The sequence below is a fragment of the Epinephelus moara genome, chromosome 4 (assembly GCF_006386435.1).
Source record: "Epinephelus moara isolate mb chromosome 4, YSFRI_EMoa_1.0, whole genome shotgun sequence".
Lineage (NCBI taxonomy): Eukaryota > Metazoa > Chordata > Actinopteri > Perciformes > Serranidae > Epinephelus > Epinephelus moara.
Genome location: NC_065509.1, coordinates 7,834,088 through 7,851,244, shown reverse-complemented (window position 1 = coordinate 7,851,244; position 17,157 = coordinate 7,834,088). Strand labels below are relative to the sequence as shown.

The 17,157-nt window shown below is 41.9% G+C and overlaps 2 protein-coding genes across 3 annotated transcripts in view; one reads left to right on the top strand and one right to left on the bottom strand.

The window, feature by feature from the left end:
- spdl1 (spindle apparatus coiled-coil protein 1) overlaps nucleotides 1-17,157 on the top strand; it is a 581,008-nt gene that overhangs the window by 67,908 nt on the left and 495,943 nt on the right. The gene's annotated exons all lie outside the window — the stretch shown is intronic.
- Nucleotides 6,418-15,214, bottom strand: nkx1.2lb (NK1 transcription factor related 2-like,b). Of its 2 annotated transcripts, none has more exons than XM_050042993.1 (3): nucleotides 13,987-15,214; nucleotides 11,821-11,992; nucleotides 6,418-7,633 (listed from the first exon to the last, which is right to left on the bottom strand). In XM_050042993.1, exons 1-3 carry the CDS (start codon nucleotides 14,299-14,301, stop codon nucleotides 6,891-6,893), a joined length of 1,230 nt encoding a protein of 409 aa, XP_049898950.1. In that variant the 5' UTR covers nucleotides 14,302-15,214; the 3' UTR covers nucleotides 6,418-6,890. The 2 variants fall into 2 exon arrangements, with proteins under 2 accessions (XP_049898950.1, XP_049898949.1); XM_050042992.1 differs by having other exon boundaries at nucleotides 11,821-12,052; nucleotides 13,987-15,210.

The following is a 17,157-nucleotide window of genomic DNA, read 5'->3' as shown; positions in this document are numbered from 1 at the left end:
GGATTCAAATAGGCCACTCCCACACTTAAATGACCTTCCTCTTCCTGGATTTCCTCCTGAGAGGAAGTGGATCTCTCCACCTGATCTCAATGAGTTAGAGGAAGTGGATCTCTCCACCTGATCTCAATGAGTTATGAACCCTGCTTAGTAGTTCCCCCTGCTGGCCCCCAACTGACATTATTTCTTTGCTTCCAGATCCATTGGCTACATCTAACTGCTTCATCTGACATTTCCTTCACTGTTCCATTGGCTACATCTAACTGCTTCATCTGACATTTCCTTCACTGTCCTCAAACTCTGTCCCCGCACTCCGAATTCCCCCAGGAGCGAGACAGAATCCCCTACACCCCACTTCCACTGGACAAATCGTAGTTTTCCATCCTCACTGCTCAGCTTCTGCTTCTAAGTCTGCATATCTAAGCTTTTTTCTTTCATAGGCTTCTTCCACTGAGTCTTCCCAAGGAACTGTCAGCTCAATGAAATAAACTATCCGTTGACTCAATGACCACAACACTATGTCAGGCCTCTGCTTGGTACAAACTATTTCCTGGGGAACAACAAGCTTTCCCCCTAAATCTACTTGCATTTCCCAGTCACAAGCACCTTCTAGGCGGCCACACCCTTGCCTCCTTACTAACTTATCCCTTCTGTATTTCTCTCCCTCACGGACAAACTGAATTACTAAACTCCTATCCTTAACACCTTCTGAATTCAGCTGTCTTCGTTTCCCTTCAATGCCTGCAGCTAAACATTTCAACCCCTGCTTATGTCGCCATGTATATCGGCCTTGTGACAAGCTAACTTTACAGCCTGACAAAATATGCTTTAAGGTTGCAGTACCTGAACACAATGGGCATGATGGGTCCTCATTTACCCACAGTTTTAGGTTCTGGGGGGTTGGTAACACATCGTCCGTAGCCCCTACCAGGAATCTAATACGATTCTCCTCCATACTCCACAGGTCCCTCCAACTAAGCTTCCTCTTCTCTACACTTTCCCAATTCAACCACTGTCCCTGTTTAGCCTGGGCCACTACCTTTGCACCCCTTACTATCTCTTCCTGTCTACATATCTGTTCCACAACCATCTTTCTTTTATCTTTGAGACCTGCTGTATTCCATACCGGTTTACCTGAGCCAAGCCCCAGGCCTCCCCGGCCAAACTGAACATTACCTACAATCTTTGCATATCTAAGAGCTGCCTCTGCCTCCTGAACTGCCGATCTTGGGTTCCACTTCCTCCCCTTGGTTGGATTTGGAACCACACTCCTAACTACCACGTCCTTACTCCCAGATAACAAGAGCTCTGTCCTGACCTTGGTACATTTAAATTCCTCTGTTAAACTAGATACTGGCAGCTGAAGTGTCCCTTTTCCATACAATGCAACACTATTTAGGCACCTAGGAGCGCCCAACCACTTCCTAATATAGGAGCTAACCGATCTTTCAATTCTCTCCACAACGGATATTGGAATTTCATAAATTGACAATGACAATTGACATTAACCTAGGATATAGCCCAAATTGCAAACACCACAACTTCAACTTTCCTGGAAGTTCTGATTTATCTATTCTATCCAATCCTTCAGCCACATCTTTCCTAAATTTCACCACCTGTTCCTCATCATTCAACTCTACATTGTACCACCTACCTAAGCTCTTCACTGATTTTCCCTAATTGTTGGGATGTCCTCATCATCTATGACAAACTTCCTATCACTTAACTTCCCTCTACGTATCGAGATGCTTCTAGATTTACTAGGCTTGATCTTCATGCTGGCCCACTTGAGGTTCTTATTTACCTTCTCTAGTAGCCTCTTTGTACATGGCATTGTTGTGGTCACCAGTGTCATGTCATCCATGTAAGCCCTAACTGGTGGAAGATGCAACCCGTTCTGCCATCTCTCCCCACCTACCACCCACTTAGAAGCCCTGATGATTACTTCCATCGCCATAGTAAATGCTAATGGAGAAATTGTACACCCTGCCATGATGCCTGTTTCTAGTCTCTGCCAACCTGTTGTGAAGCCTGCCGTACCTACTTTGCATTTCTAATGAAATGCAAAATTTAAAAAGAATTCTTGATCTTTGTCAATTTATATATATTATTACTTTGTTGTTAAAATGGCATTACATTCGGTGAAAAGCATATCAGGACTTGTTTAGGACTTGAAACTCAAAGCATACTTGACTCGAGACTTGTCGGTCTTGACTTGCAAAACAATGATTTGGTCCCATATAACTTGTTGTCCCTGCTTTTAAAACACCCACATTGTTTAAACTCCACGCCCCAGGCTTGTAACAGGCTTTCTCCTGCAAATGCCCTAAAATGGGATAACCCTGATGACATCATTTTGACATCCTCCGAGTTATTTTCTCTCACTTGGCAAAACTCCTCCAGAGCCCCAGGAGACATTACACAAATATTCTCCCAGGCTGAGTCGTGAATCTTGTGACAGGTACATTTCTGTTAATGTGTAAAATTGGTGGAGGGCTCCTTGCTTTAACAGCTTGTATTGTGATCTCACAGTGATCATTGTGGTTTTGAAAGAAATCATTGATCAAATGTAAGACAACGCAATATTAAGAAAAACAAATACCACAATATTTTTGACCAAATACCTCAATATTGTTGCTGGACAGTCTGGTAAGTCTCTTTACTATAATGCAGTCTTTTAAAACCAGGGAAAGACAACACTTACGATATGATATCCAGAACCTAAGATATCTAGTCTCATTTCATGACATGATATGATGCAATGCGGTGCGATACGATACGATACGATACGATACGATACAATACGATACGATATGATAAAACATAGCTGGTTTACAGTGGTGGTCCCAAGCGGGGCACAGCTTAGTTGACGTCTTTGTTATTGAAGGAAGCTTGTTACATGGTTCGTTCAATTGTTAAAAGGTTACAGTCAGCATTCATTCCCAACTCCAATCACTTCTGCTTGGCAGTGATGAAGACATGACTCCTAGATGGACAGGACACACTAATTTTCACCCCTTTTCTGGTGTGATGCATTGACACAGCTCCATGAAATACAGTCCGTCTTCATCCAAGCAGTACTCAGAAAACGAGAGAAACAGATATAAAAAAGAAGAAACCACTGTATATTTTACTGGCCATTATCTGCTGTCGGTCATTAATGTTTCTCTGACGATTAAAGAAATCAACTGATTAAGACGTGGTACTTTGATTTCAAACAGCCTTTACAGTTAAATTCTACACTTGTTGCCATTTTGTGGCCATTCTATTATCACCGTTTTTCAGCTCTGTAGAAAGATGATGCTGGCATTCTCACTGGTTGATTGTTTCTCCAATCAGGAAATACTGCTGTCAATGAGCACAACCAACCTGACCTAACAGAAATAAGTGAAATGACCACTACCTCTTAACACTGCATTACAAGATGGCGTAAAATTATGTGCCAGTGCCACAAAAACAATGCCAATGGTAAGGCAGCTACAAACGGTCACAGTTTCAAGCACATTTGTTGCAGTTTGGTTAGGTTTAGTAACAGATTGTGGTTTCTGTTCATAGAAGTACATAGAGGACATAAGTAAGTCTTGTCACGTAACATGATATAGTGAGGTCAGGTACATAAATATAAACAAAAAAACTCAACATTGGCTTTTGCTTTCATGAACAGCGGTCTCCTGGGTGAAAATCCTCTGTCCGTTTGATCCGTCCACCAGCCCAACCTCCTGCCCGACATGGACTTACTTGCTCTTTATTTTACCTTTCTTGTGACTTTGTTCAGGGAATTCATGTGTCCACCACAACAAAGGATCCCCATTAGCCCCTTTTACACTGCCAGATTTTCCGCGAATGTTGGGCCGTTTTGCCGGCAAGCTGCGAGCGTTTAGACACACAGAGCCGGATTGGCAAGTTGATCTGAGGTGCCCAATTTTCCGCCTTGTAGGGTAGACATATTGGCAGAACCCTTTTAGTTTAAACAGACTGAGGCGGCCTTCCGCAACAGGAGGGGCTGTTGAAGACTTGTGGGAGGAGCTGTTGATGATGTGCGACCCACTGGCGGTGGATAAACAGGAAACAGCTGATAGCAGGAATTAGCAAGCAGCTAGTAGCAAGAGGGAAGCACAAACCTGACAGACACTGTAAAGATGAGCAACTGGGGAGACAAGGAATTGCGCGCCCTCCTTGCCCTCGTAAACGAAGAGGCCATTAACCGTCAGATGACGGGGACGGTGAAGAAAGGCCAACTTACGAGAGAATCGCCGAAAGACTGACTAGCCGCGGCTTCCCTCCTATGTCACTGGTTGCGTCACATGCTGAGCTACACGTTTTGTTCCTTCTCACGCCCCCCCATTGCCCCGAAAAATGCGCATTCTATATAAACAAAAGTAGGTAGGCGGCATTTTGCTGCACTCCCCGATTTTGTTTTTATACTGCCAATGCTGAAAAAAGACCGATTGGGCTTTCCTGCAAATTTGCACTATTCCTATCTAAAAAGGGCTATTGACTTTCCATTGGCATTGTTTCTGTGGTGCCGGCATGTCATTTTAACACATCACACACATTATGTGCCACCACCATGTAATGCAGTGTTATGAGGTCGTGGTTATTTTTCTGTGAGGCCGGCAAAACTTGTTTGAATCTTTGAACAACTTTAAATGGGCTGTGATTCTGAGGTCTGGGAGCAGCCTAATTAAAGCCATTTAATCAAGCTCAGCTAAACTGAAGATCAAACTGACCTGAGAGCTTCTGCTTTTGTCCTGTTTGTTTCGTTGCTCCACTGCTTTGTTCAGACTGAAATATCTCAATAACTAGCGGATGGACTGCCATGATATTTTGTACAGACATTCATGTTCCCCAGAGGGTGAGTCCTTATTACTTTGGTGAGCCTCTGACTTTTCATCCAGCTCCATTGTTAGGTCAACATTAGAACTTGTCCAATACTTTGGTTTATGACCAAATACCAGCAGAGCTAATTACTTTTTTTGTCATAGTAAGTGTTAGTATGCTAACATGCTAAGTAATACAGTGTTAACATTGTGCTTGAAGCACTGCTGTGTCTAACCCATAGACTTCAGAAATAATGGACATAGCTACTGTGACGTCACCCATTGATTTGTGGACTGCCATTTTGAAGCCTTGAGTTTGGCATTTCAGCCATCGCCATTTTTGTGTTTTGGAGCTAGAAGTGACCATAATTGGACGAGAGGCCTGAGCTGTAAAGGAGTGAGGGATGGATCTGAGTCATAGACGGTAGTGACGCCTCGCAGAGTTCACTCTAGTTACTCTGCCCAAAAAATGCGTACCTTTGAACCCTAATTAAATGTAAACGGGTGAGTTATAAAAAAATTAACCCCCTGTGCAGTTGTCATGAATGTTGAAAATAGCTACCAGGCTGTAAATGTTTGTTTCTGCTGTAAAGTTGGGCATTTTAACATGGGGGTCTGTGGGGATTTTTTTTTGTCTTAAAATGAGGTGTGGTCAGGGGCATTGTTGGTGTATTGCTTTCGTGAGCAGAAAGTGATTGTGCCATTGATCCGTAAAAACCCGGTCTAAAGTCAGAATGTCACAGTATTTTCCTGCTATTTAAAGGGCGCATTTTTCGCACAGTAAGCCTACATAGGCGGGTCCACAATGTGTGTACACTCTGCTTGTTACACACACAGACATGCAGATGGGTTGTGGTGGGGTGATTTAATACATCATTAATAACAAAATATGAATGACCTTCTCTAAAATGTGAATGTAGCAGAGAGCAGAGCAGAGCTGCTGCTCCACTCCCCATTGAGAGAGATGCTGTGCACATTCACACACAACAAACAACGTAACTTTATTATTTCAGAAGCTAAAAGTTAGGTTCTGGTTCCTCTGTCTAGTTTATAACTACATTTTTTAGTTTTGCTGCTTAAATGTCCCACAATATTTGCTGCAGTAACATTACTGCTCTAACTGCATTACTCTCAGCAGAAAACCAATCATTCCTCAAATCTGCCAAATCTGCCATGTAAATAGCAGTGCACCAGATTGGCCTGCAGCCTGCCCAAAACACACCTATGATTAATTAAGGGACTAATTACAACCCCCTTGTGCCTTACCTTGCACCCAGATTATGTGCCGTTGAACACGCAAAGGTGGAGTTGGACACGCTGTAAATGCACTTGTGCTGTGCACTTTAGACCATGTGGTATAAATTGTTGAGGGCCCTTAGTCTTGTTATTCTGAATTGGACCTGTTTAGGGTTACAGTAAACTAGTGTATGTCCCAGTACACATTCAGTGAGAGGCAGGGTACATCTCCAGGTTGTCAGACTGTGGGAACAAACCAACACAGATATGGGAGAACACAGAAAGTTTGAAACCAGGACCGTCCTGCTGACACTGATCCACCATGTCCTGTTTGATCAGAAAGAGTGCACTGGGCTAGTTTTTCAGAGTTTAATTGTCATTATTTTAATATCAAAGGACGATATCATGTTGAGCTGAGGATTCAGTACATCCAAGGGTTTTATGGAAACTGTCATCAAATTCAATAAATAACAGAAATGAAAACAATCACAGCTGGAGTTACACGGTACTGACAATAGATCAAGCCATTCCTTAAGTCATAAATAAACATTCAATATTCATACAGACTTTTTTTTAAAACAAAGAAATCAACTATTTGTCTATTACGTAGTTTAAAACAGCATTCGGAATAGGGAGCTAGAACATAGATTTATGTACAGTTTCTGGTAGATATTCACATTCTATCAAAATAATCCGTTGAAATTAAAGCCTTCAAATGTTGGTAGTAAAAAGGAGAGCAGAGCTGAACACTGACAGTCTGTCTGCTGAAACATTTCAGTCTCCCTGGGCTCAGAGTGTGTCTCTGAGGATCAGTCCGTCTGCTGTGTGTGAGTGTTTCTACAGGTGTGTGCTGTAGAAGGCGGGTGCAGCGTAGCTCTGCGTCCCCAGCATGAAGGGGGACAGGACGTGGCTGGCGGTGAGGAAAGGCAGCTGGACCAGGCTGCCGGTGGGGGGGTGATGGTGGCTGGCGTAGCCAGCGTGCATGGCCAGGTGCCCGCTGATCGGAGGGGATGGGCTGAGAGGGCTGAGGCTCCCCAGGCCTCCTCCTCCCCCTGCTCCTGCACCTCCTGTTCCTCCTGCGCCGGTGGGGGCGGAGGTGTCGGCTCCTGGGTTCTGTTTCTTCCACTTGGTCCGACGGTTTTGGAACCAGATCTTGACCTGGGTCTCAGTGAGGGAGAGCGACAGGGCCAGGTTGAGCCGCTCACACACTGACAGGTAACGTGTGGACTTGAATTTGTTCTCCAGCGCCACCAGCTGCTCGTAGGTGAAGGCAGTCCGGGCTCTACGGGGCTTCCCCGACTTGGAGTCCGAGCCAGAGCGCTTCCTCTTGGGTTTGCCCTGTGGGCCCTGGCCCCCATTGGTCTGGACATTGGTGATCTGGTCTGGGGTGCCTCCTACAGGGCTCTTGGTGTCTCTGCCAGGGTCCTGGTGGCTGTGTTGACCCAGATCTCTGTCCCCATTGCTAGGCAGAGCTGAGCTGCTCTCCTCACTGCTGTAGGGCCCGTCTGGAGCCTCTGAATCTGGGGTCCCGGATCTGTGGTAGTCATCCTCATCCTGGCTTCTGTATACAAAGCCTTCCTCTGGAAAAACACACACAACAAAGACAACGTCAAATTAACATCCATTACATCATCACAATATAAAGCTACAGTAGGTAACTTTAACACAAAAAAAACCCTTTTTATCATATTTGCTGTATCCTGACAGAAGTACATGAGACAGATAATCTGTGAAAAATCTGGTTTGTTTGGCTCACTCTTAGTACTCCTAATGGCATTTGCAAAAATACACCACACCTGAATGAAAACAACCAATCAGAGCCAGGCGGAGTATGCTCTTACTCAGTCAAACACATTCTCTCCAGTGCGCAGCTTCACGAGGAGCTTTGCAAACACAATGGTGGTCTCCTTTTGTGAAACTGAAAGCAAGATTTTCATCATCAGTCTTCTGTTTAGTTGTCTTTGCTGTGTACGCTGTTGTCAAAGTAGGTAGAGCATGTGCCGGGGGTTGGGCTGTGCTGCATATGCATGAGCAGTGATTGACACCGTGTTAGAGACTTCTGGCTCTGATTGGTTGATTTTATTCAGGTGCAGTGGACTCTTGCAAATGCCATTAGGAGCACAGGGAGGAGCCAGAAAAACATGATTTCTTCACAGATTATTTGTCTCATGTTATACTGTCAGTGTTCACTGTTATGATGAAAAGTTATTTTTTAATTAAAGTTACCTACTGTAGCTTTAACTGTATGGAGCAAGAATAATCAGTGTGTGTGTGTGTGTGTGTGTGTGTGTGTGTGTGTGTGTGTGTGTGTATGGGCTGCAGTTCCTCTAGCAGCCACTGTATTCTCGCCTCAAGAAAACCACTAAACAAACTTAAATGACATCAGTGTCACACAAACATATATTAAAGTGGGAATAATTTGATGGTTTTGCAAAGATAGAATTTTCCCACAAACCCAGGGCTTCATCAATCCAGTAGGAGCCCCCAGGGGCCCTGCTGCCTTTTATGTCCGAGTAAGTGGAATACTACCCTGCCCCAGGTTGTTGCTGTGTCACTTAGTTTCTAGGCATTTAATTAAACTCAAATACATAATAGAGATATGCACCATGTAGGCCTAATATCAACTGAAATAATGAAGGCATTCAATTTTAAGTTTGAAACAGGGCCCCTTTACAAGACAAGGCCTTTTTCATTTTAGTTTATATTGTGCTTTGGTGGTGTTTATTACCAAATTTGCAATAAATCAAAGTACCGCCGAGAGGTCCAGGGACGCTCAAGGTGTCTGAGGTTCCTGAAGGCCCCATGTGTAAATGTTGCCAGCTATGCTCAATTGGCAATACAGTTTTGCCCAAGCCCACCTTTGTCCTGGTGTAAAATACAATATATGGCAACTAGCACAAATAACTTAAGGTGGGTTGAAAAGTAAGTTAACAAGATAACATATGATATAAAAATAATAGCCTAATGAAATAAACAAAATGATGGTTTCAATGAACTTGGCAGTAAAAACCCCTGAGGTCTCTTCCTTTAATGTCTAATTAGATCATTTAAACACAAATAATTAAAACTTTTAAAAGACTTCCATAGGAACTAATCACTGATTGAAAAAGTCATTTTCAGCCAAACATTTGAGACAGCACCAGACTGGGTGAACCCACTAGAGAGAAGTAGGGCAAACATTAAAACTGGGCCACTCTTTGTGTTTAAGTGCCATCCGGCCAGGTGAAATCCTCCCCTCCCCTGCTGCAGTGTGTCTGTTATGGTATTTTGATATTACATATAGTCAACACATTAAGTTAAAATGGAGACACATTAACGCTCTTATCAATTCAGTTTCTATTCAATTGTTGCCAAACAAATTTCAGTCACTGTAAATGTGAAATTCAATTACAGTTATTGCCACATAGTGACTTAAAGGCCACTAAAGGTCTGGGCCCTGCAGTGCCCGGTTGGTAATCCAGCCCAGCTCACATGTCTAAAATTTGTACTTATCGCAAAATAAAAAAATACATTTAAAAAATTCTAAAAATATGACTTAACATTTTTCAGTTACGTTACAAGTACAACATTAAAAACTCTTTGATAAAAGCATTTCTCATTAAATTTGTCACTTTTAATAATTCCGCTACCATCTCCAAATAAATACACCTGCATGCCCGAACATCTATTGTGTCATGTATTTTATGACTACAATAAAACAGAAATGAAAATAAAATAATATAAAGTTGAAATGTGCTGGTTTGGTTGGCTGAAAATTAAAAAAGTTTCAAAAAATTATTGCAGATTAAAAGATATAAAACATATTCACTTACAGGCTGTTATTCTTTTTTTTTTTCACAGCCCACAAATTTTAATTATTATTTTATTCATTGTAAAAATGTTATCATGAACATTCATGCTGATATTGAAATGTAATTATTCAACCAGCTTGCCATGTTCAAAATTAAAATCCTATATATTATTTGAATGTTTAGTCTTTACTTTATATTAGCTTCTGATTGGCTCACACACATAAAAAATAAAAACAAAAACAAACGAACAAAATAAAGTTTTTTGTTGGGCGCAAACATGCTGTTGTTGTTAAAGTAATTAGTATTAAATAGTAATTAGAAAAATATTCATGATGTAGGTGACAGCACATACCTGGCAAAACTTGTAGACTTCCCCAAAATGAATTAGATTTTAGAAATGTTTACAATGATGCCCCTTAATATTAATATTCCTCTCTAATTTACTATTTACTAATCTTCGCCACAGTCAATAATAATAGTAAGGTTGTGGCTTAAAACTACATATCAGTCAAAATAAACTCAACATGTGTTTGATAAGATTGGAGTTATTTGTAAAGGGTTATTTATATTTATATAGTGACATGGTCTCCTGCAAGTCAAATAAAACAAGATATACCAGACCATAAATTTGAGCAGTGTTGTGGAGATGAATAGGGTAAATGTACTTTTGAATATTAAAGACAAATTCCGTTGATTATTCTTCTAAACGTATCTCAACAATCTTTGCTCTGCTATTGGTTAAATATAAACATATCTAAAAACAACAACAACAAAAAAACATTTAGGTTATATTTATATTCGGATGCTATGTAATGACCAGAGGTCAGAAAAGAAGTGAAATGAAATCTGACTATTTAAGGATTAAAAAGAAGAGGAGAAAACATGTGGGGAGTGAATAAAAAAAGACAAAAAATAACAACAAAAACTAAACAGAAAAACAGCCAAACAATGGTTTGACCGGACTTTACCAGCTAATGACCTGAGGTATAATATCAAACAGAGGAAACGGAGTTGATTGGAGCTAATGGGTTTGAATGGAGGCTAACACACACACCCACACACCCACACACACACACACACACAGAGAGACACACACACACACAATACAGACTGCTGTTTGAAACAGATATTCACCGATCAATATTGCCGATCACACACACTCTCACACACGCACTTACGCATGCACGCACGCACGCTCACACTCACTGTGGCCAATTACATCGCGCCTTTTCCCTCTTTTAACCGAGCTTCAATTAAAGGCGACGTGTTTTTCTTTTTCTTTGGCCGAGAACAAACTGCCGTGAGTGAACATTTTACACTTCGTATCAGAAACACACTCAAGACGACAGCTCTCCTCTTTTTTATTTAGTGGCTATAGACTGCAGCTCATAAAGACGCTTCTCTTCTGTGTCGGCCTGTCTGACCATTACAACATTTATTCCTATTTGGGCTTCTTTCCGACACATTACTGATTCAGTAAATAGAAAAGTTGCTGAACTTATAATTCAGTGAAACCAGTATTCACGCAGAAAATTCAAAGTACAAAAAAAATTAAAAGAACATTGACAAAAGTTACCAAATCTAAATGATTATTTAGATACATAAAATAACACAAAACACACCAAAAAAGGAAATCGAATAGACAAGAAAACAAGGCGAAAGAATACCTACTCATCTCCATAAAACTTTGGTCTACTTAAGAATTAGGCCTATTGAAGAAGGTTAAATGCTGACTGAAAATCACCAAAACACAAACATAGATTGAGATTTAGAGAAGCGAAAATTATTTTAAAGCGGCTAAATTACTAACGCAAATTGAAGTGTCCATTTAAAGACATTTTTGACGGAGAGCAAAAAAAATGGTACTGAGGGGGTGAGTGGCGGGAAAATAAACCAAACTAAAAAGACAACTAACATTACCCGGGACATTAAAGAGCCCGGGTTTAAAGGTTAATTCCGTGTAAACTGTGACTTACTGCTCTGGTATTCCTCCGCACCGTAGCAGCCTTTGCTGGGCTCCAGGCTGGGCTCGCGCTCCCCCGTGCTTCCTCTCCGGTTCTCTGCTCCATACGCGCTCAGCTCGCGCTCACCTCGGTGGCTCGCGTGCTGCTGCTGCTGCTGCTGCTGGAGTCGCCGGCTGCTCGTGAACTTGTTTGGGTCCAGGATGTCCAGTACGGAGAAAGAGGTGGTCCGGTGCCCGGTAGGGCCCTGGCAAATAACGAATATTGGGATTATTCATTCACAACATATTTTTTATTTTTCAAATTAGGGTCAGGAGATTCATTTCCGTTTGAGCTTCCTGTATTCCTTCTTTGGCCCATGCAAAGAATGTGATACAAGTGAGAGTTGATGTGCTTCTTTTGTTTCCTGGTTGATTTTTTTAAAACTTATTTTTAATCAAATGATGTACTCATTTATAGGCTAAAAATGAATTTATATTATATTTCAATAATCAAAAATATTATGATAATAATATTAAAATGTTAATAATAATAATACAAGTTGTAATAAATATCGTATAACCCGTGAAATACAGCCTAATTACATTAGTGTCTATATCTGTGAACACTGTTAAAGCATTGAAGCAAACTATGACCTGCAGGCAGACAAACACTAGCACACATCAAAGCCAGTAAAACTGTATTCATAAAGAAAACAGCCACAACATGAACTCAAATCAACTACATTTCCCATATCCAATAATTAGCGGTCAATCAGAAGGCCAGCGAATCAACCCTGTTTTATTTATTTTATTTTCTACTGTCGAAAGAAAAGCAGACAAAAAATGAAGCAAACTCTTATTCTAATTATTTCCAGGGGAAGATAACTTTAAAACAAACATGCGCGTTTATTTTCTTCTCCAAAAAATTCCCCTATACTCGTATAATTTACATCAGCTTGACCCTGTGTGTGCACACCGTGTTTACTGTATGATATAGATATGTACACTGAATTTATATCCTTAAGATTTATGTCGTGCCAAAAAAAGGTGGCCAACTGTATTAAGCAGATAAAAGATGGTGCGGTGGCTCAGCGTGGCTTTCCCCCTGCACTACATCCTGATTAGGATCATTCATTTATTAATGAGGCCAGTCTGGAGCATGTCGACATGAATAATCCCACATTAATAATATCATAATTCTCTCTTTAAATAATCCGAGGGAGCACGCGGGTAAGACCCAGGGGCCTATTAACATCTGATGGTAAGAATAATCACACAATACCATGATCAGAGCTGTGATTAACAGGAATAATCCTTTATTTAAATCCTTTATTTATTTAAATGCGGAAGAGTTCGCAATAAACCTGCTGGGCTTTAATCTACAACGATACTAATTTTAATGCAAGGATATACATATTAGAGATTAATCCTGTTTTTTTAGGCAAACATTTTTAAGGATATGGTTTTTTTTTTTAAAAAAAATAATAATTTATGGAATTTTCGTTAATTTGAGAGTTATTCAATTTGTATTGTTTATATGCTGCAATTCAGATTAGTAGTAGAAGTAGAAATCGCATGCTTTAATTTGTTTTTTATTGATTTCGAGCGCAATAGAACAGCTTTGCAGAGAGAAATTCATTTTCCTGTGAGCTTTTATGGAAACGCATTTGATGATAGCCTATCTGTGTAATTTATTTTTATTGTTTCCCATCACATCACCGCAGCAAATTGGCTGTTAATTTTACTGCTATATCTTAATTAAGGCCTCATCTGCTTGCTCCAATCGGACAGCCACAACAGGACAATACAGGCCCACAGGACGTTTTACATCACCAGACCATACTACCATCGATACCTTAAAAACTGAAAACAAACAAACAAATAAACATCCTAAACATCTTTCCACTCTAACTATTTCTTTCCTAGTTTTTCTGAGTCATGCTTAATTTTCGGCAGATAATTTGCGCACTCTGGTGACGCTGCAATCCTACTTTTCCGGTACTTTTAATAACAACAATGCTCACCAAAATTGCCGTTTATTTTCATGCAGTCTGCGGTGTTTACGTGCTGTTTCTATTGTGTCACCTCAACTAATCTATTTTTGTTTTCACTAAATGTTTCCTCAGTGTTTTACCGTGGGACTGCTACAGCTGCACACTTCCCCACAGAAAACCCATGAACTTTGCTCCCATGCATCTACCTGCTGTGGCGGGGCTAACACCGGGTTCGTCGGCGGGGGTTCCGAGTGGTTCTCCACGGCCTGAGCATCTCTGCCTCCGGACACCGCGTTGGAGAAGAGCCGCTTCTCCCCTGGAGCACCTCCGTCCAGCATGTCTCCGCTGTCCGGGCCCACCACGGTCTGGACCCCGTCCCCGCCGGACGCCGGTACCGCTCTGTCCCGACTCATCACGGGCTGGACCGCGTCCGCAACGGGCCCTGCTACGGCTCTGTCCCGGCTTATCACGGTCTGGACCCCGTCCGCTCCGGGCCCCGGCACCGCTCTGTCCCGGTTCATCACTTTACTCTCCCTGTCCCATATATTAAGAATCCGGATTAAAAAGCAGGAGCGATTAGAAATAGCCTAATAAAAAAAAAAAGATTCACACCAAACCGGTTTAACGGGACTGTATGGTGTTCATGTGAAAATAAAAACTTGTCACCGCAGGTCGGTTCATGAGTCCCGTCAACATCCGGTGTGAGATGATGTTTTCAGCCCGTTAAAGTTTCCCATAAGAGTGTGGACGGATGGAGGGCTTCAGCTGGGTCCCGTCAAAGTTTAAACTTCTTCTCTCTGTCTTCTCCTCTCCGGCTCTTTCCCCTTCATCCTCCGCATCCACCGCGGCAACACAACGTCTCCGGTGATCTAATGTCTGTCTGTCTTGTACGCCGCCGTTATCCCGTGTTGGCACACACACATAAACAGCGCTCGGCGTCCCGACCTCCAGCCTCGCGCGCTCTGTCTGGTCACCGGTGGGTGCGCGCTCTGGAAGGCTGACAGGAGTTGAAGGCGGGACGGACGCTGATCTATCTCTCTAATAGTTAAAACTAGCTCGCGCCCCTTCCCTCTCTCTCTCTCCCTCTCTCCCCATTAGTTAAGTGAAGCCTCCTCTCTCCTCCCTATCCTCTCTCCCTCTCTCCTTCTCTCGCTCCTTCAGCGCGTGCAGCTCTCAACGCCTTTTTTGGCTTTTAGCTGGCCCCTCGAGGACCCGCTATCATATACTCACATACCCTATGTCTATGCGTGTGTGTGTGTGTGTGTGTGTGTGTGTGTGTGTGTGTGTGTGTGTGTGTGTGTCCGTCCGCCTCCCTCCTTATTTATGCATTCCTATTCAACTCTATGGGTTGTAATTGGCTACAAATGAATCCCACTTCCACTAATAGTCTATTATCTCGGGGCTGCGCGCGGAGCAGTGCGGTCCGGGCCAGCTCGCTGTGTGAGCACTAGGAGAGACAGAGCGGGAAGCGCGCGCTGGCTCTTCTCAGTTTTATAGGCTCACAGACCATACCATGTTAATTTGTTTACATGTACACAGAAGCAGGGGTGTCATTGTAGCGGGGGAAGTGGAAATGATTACCCAGGGTGCCAATGGGAGGGGGGAGGTGGGCCTTGAAAAGCTGGTAATAAAAAGTTAAGTTTTTTGTCTATTTTTTAAAATTTTTATTTCTAAGTAATATGTGCTATACATGAATTAAAATTGTCTAAATAAATCAGTTGAAAGACTTTATATAAAAATTGTGGATGCTCTCTGAGGCCCCTCTCCCCCCTTGAAGGCTCTAAATGGTTTAGTCCGCCCCTGCATTTTTTTTGTCTCTAAATGTTATGCTGCTGGGACACCAACTGTAATGTCTTTCCCAAAAAAAGGAAATCATGGTTCCAAAAAAAAGAGAAGAAAGCCAATTGACTTTGTGAAAACAAAAATCAAAAGGTGTGTGAGAGAGACAGGGGGCCACATACTGCTTATGGGGTCCAGACTTTGGTGCTACGCCCCTGCACACAAGTGAAACAGCGTTGCAGGTGAAATATTAGCCCACATGTCGCAGGTGTAGGCGTACAGGTACGTTGACGACGGTCAATTCTAAGTTATGATCGCTAGAATCAGTGTTAACCAGTGTGCGGCAGAGTTACAGTAGCTGGTGTGTTGCAAGGTTAACTGGCGTGCGCTGTAATTGATGTGTAGCTGATGTGTAATGTGTCGCCTCGCTCAGCTTTACTTGTGCATCCACATGAAAGGAGCCCTTATCTTTAATGCAGATTCCAGGGTAGGGCCTCTCCTCAAAACTCAATTACGGCCTGAATAAAGCCGGTAATGTCCCCGCTGCAGTGAAATATTGATTCCTAATCCTTGGCAGTCATTACTATGCCAGAAAATAATAGACCACAGAATTGGATTTTGATTTAACACACGACGTGTTTATTCTAATGCTAGGGACTTAATATTCCGTTGACTCTCATTTTCAGCCACAGAGGAGAGGGGAATAGTGATGGAGGCTCTGACGCCACACTTTTTATATTGTTGTGGAAGAAATTAAAAAAAGAGAGAGGGGTGATGGGACATCTTTCCTGTCCGCCTCCCCGGCCCTAATACACAAGGTCAGCTCCATGTAATTGCCTTGCTCAATGATCCTTAGGAGGAAGAAATTAAAAGTTGAGCAAAATAATGACTGAAACAATGAGACATGATTAGCCAATCAGAGAGCTAAACCCATTACGGGAGCCTTTTGATCTACTTCCTGCTTCCGCCCGGAGGCTTTATGGCTTTATTTTAAAACAGTCAATATATTAACCATATTAAATATCACAGCAGCTTATTCACCTTGGGAAATATTAGCATTTTAACTATGGTGGAAGAAAACTATAAAGCACTGCCAACACACACTGCTACAGGAACAGTGAACAGAGAAGAAGTGGTGGGGGAAATCAGCCAAGTGAGTATGAAAGAGTATTAGATATTATTATATATATTATTTTATCTGCAGATGGAGTCAGGCAGCTTCTCCTGGGTTTCACTGAGAGTGGATAAATGCCAGGGTGCCATGTCAAATTAAAGATGTAGCCTATCACAATTTATGGCATAAAAGATGTACTAGTGTGAGTTCAAACATCAATCTAACTATTCCAAAACACATCAGTGACAGCACAGTGAAATAATGACATGTATGTCATGACATGTCTCTCGACCTTTGAGCCTTGTACCAATTATACTGGGCTCTGAATCCACTTGGAATCCTGAAACTTACTGAAGAATTTACTGTAATAAAAGTCATGTATTTATATTGTACTGTTATCTGCAGAAATTAAGAGACTACAGTTATAATATTTATAATAATATAACAATAATAATAATAATATGTATGTTGCAAATAATGGTAT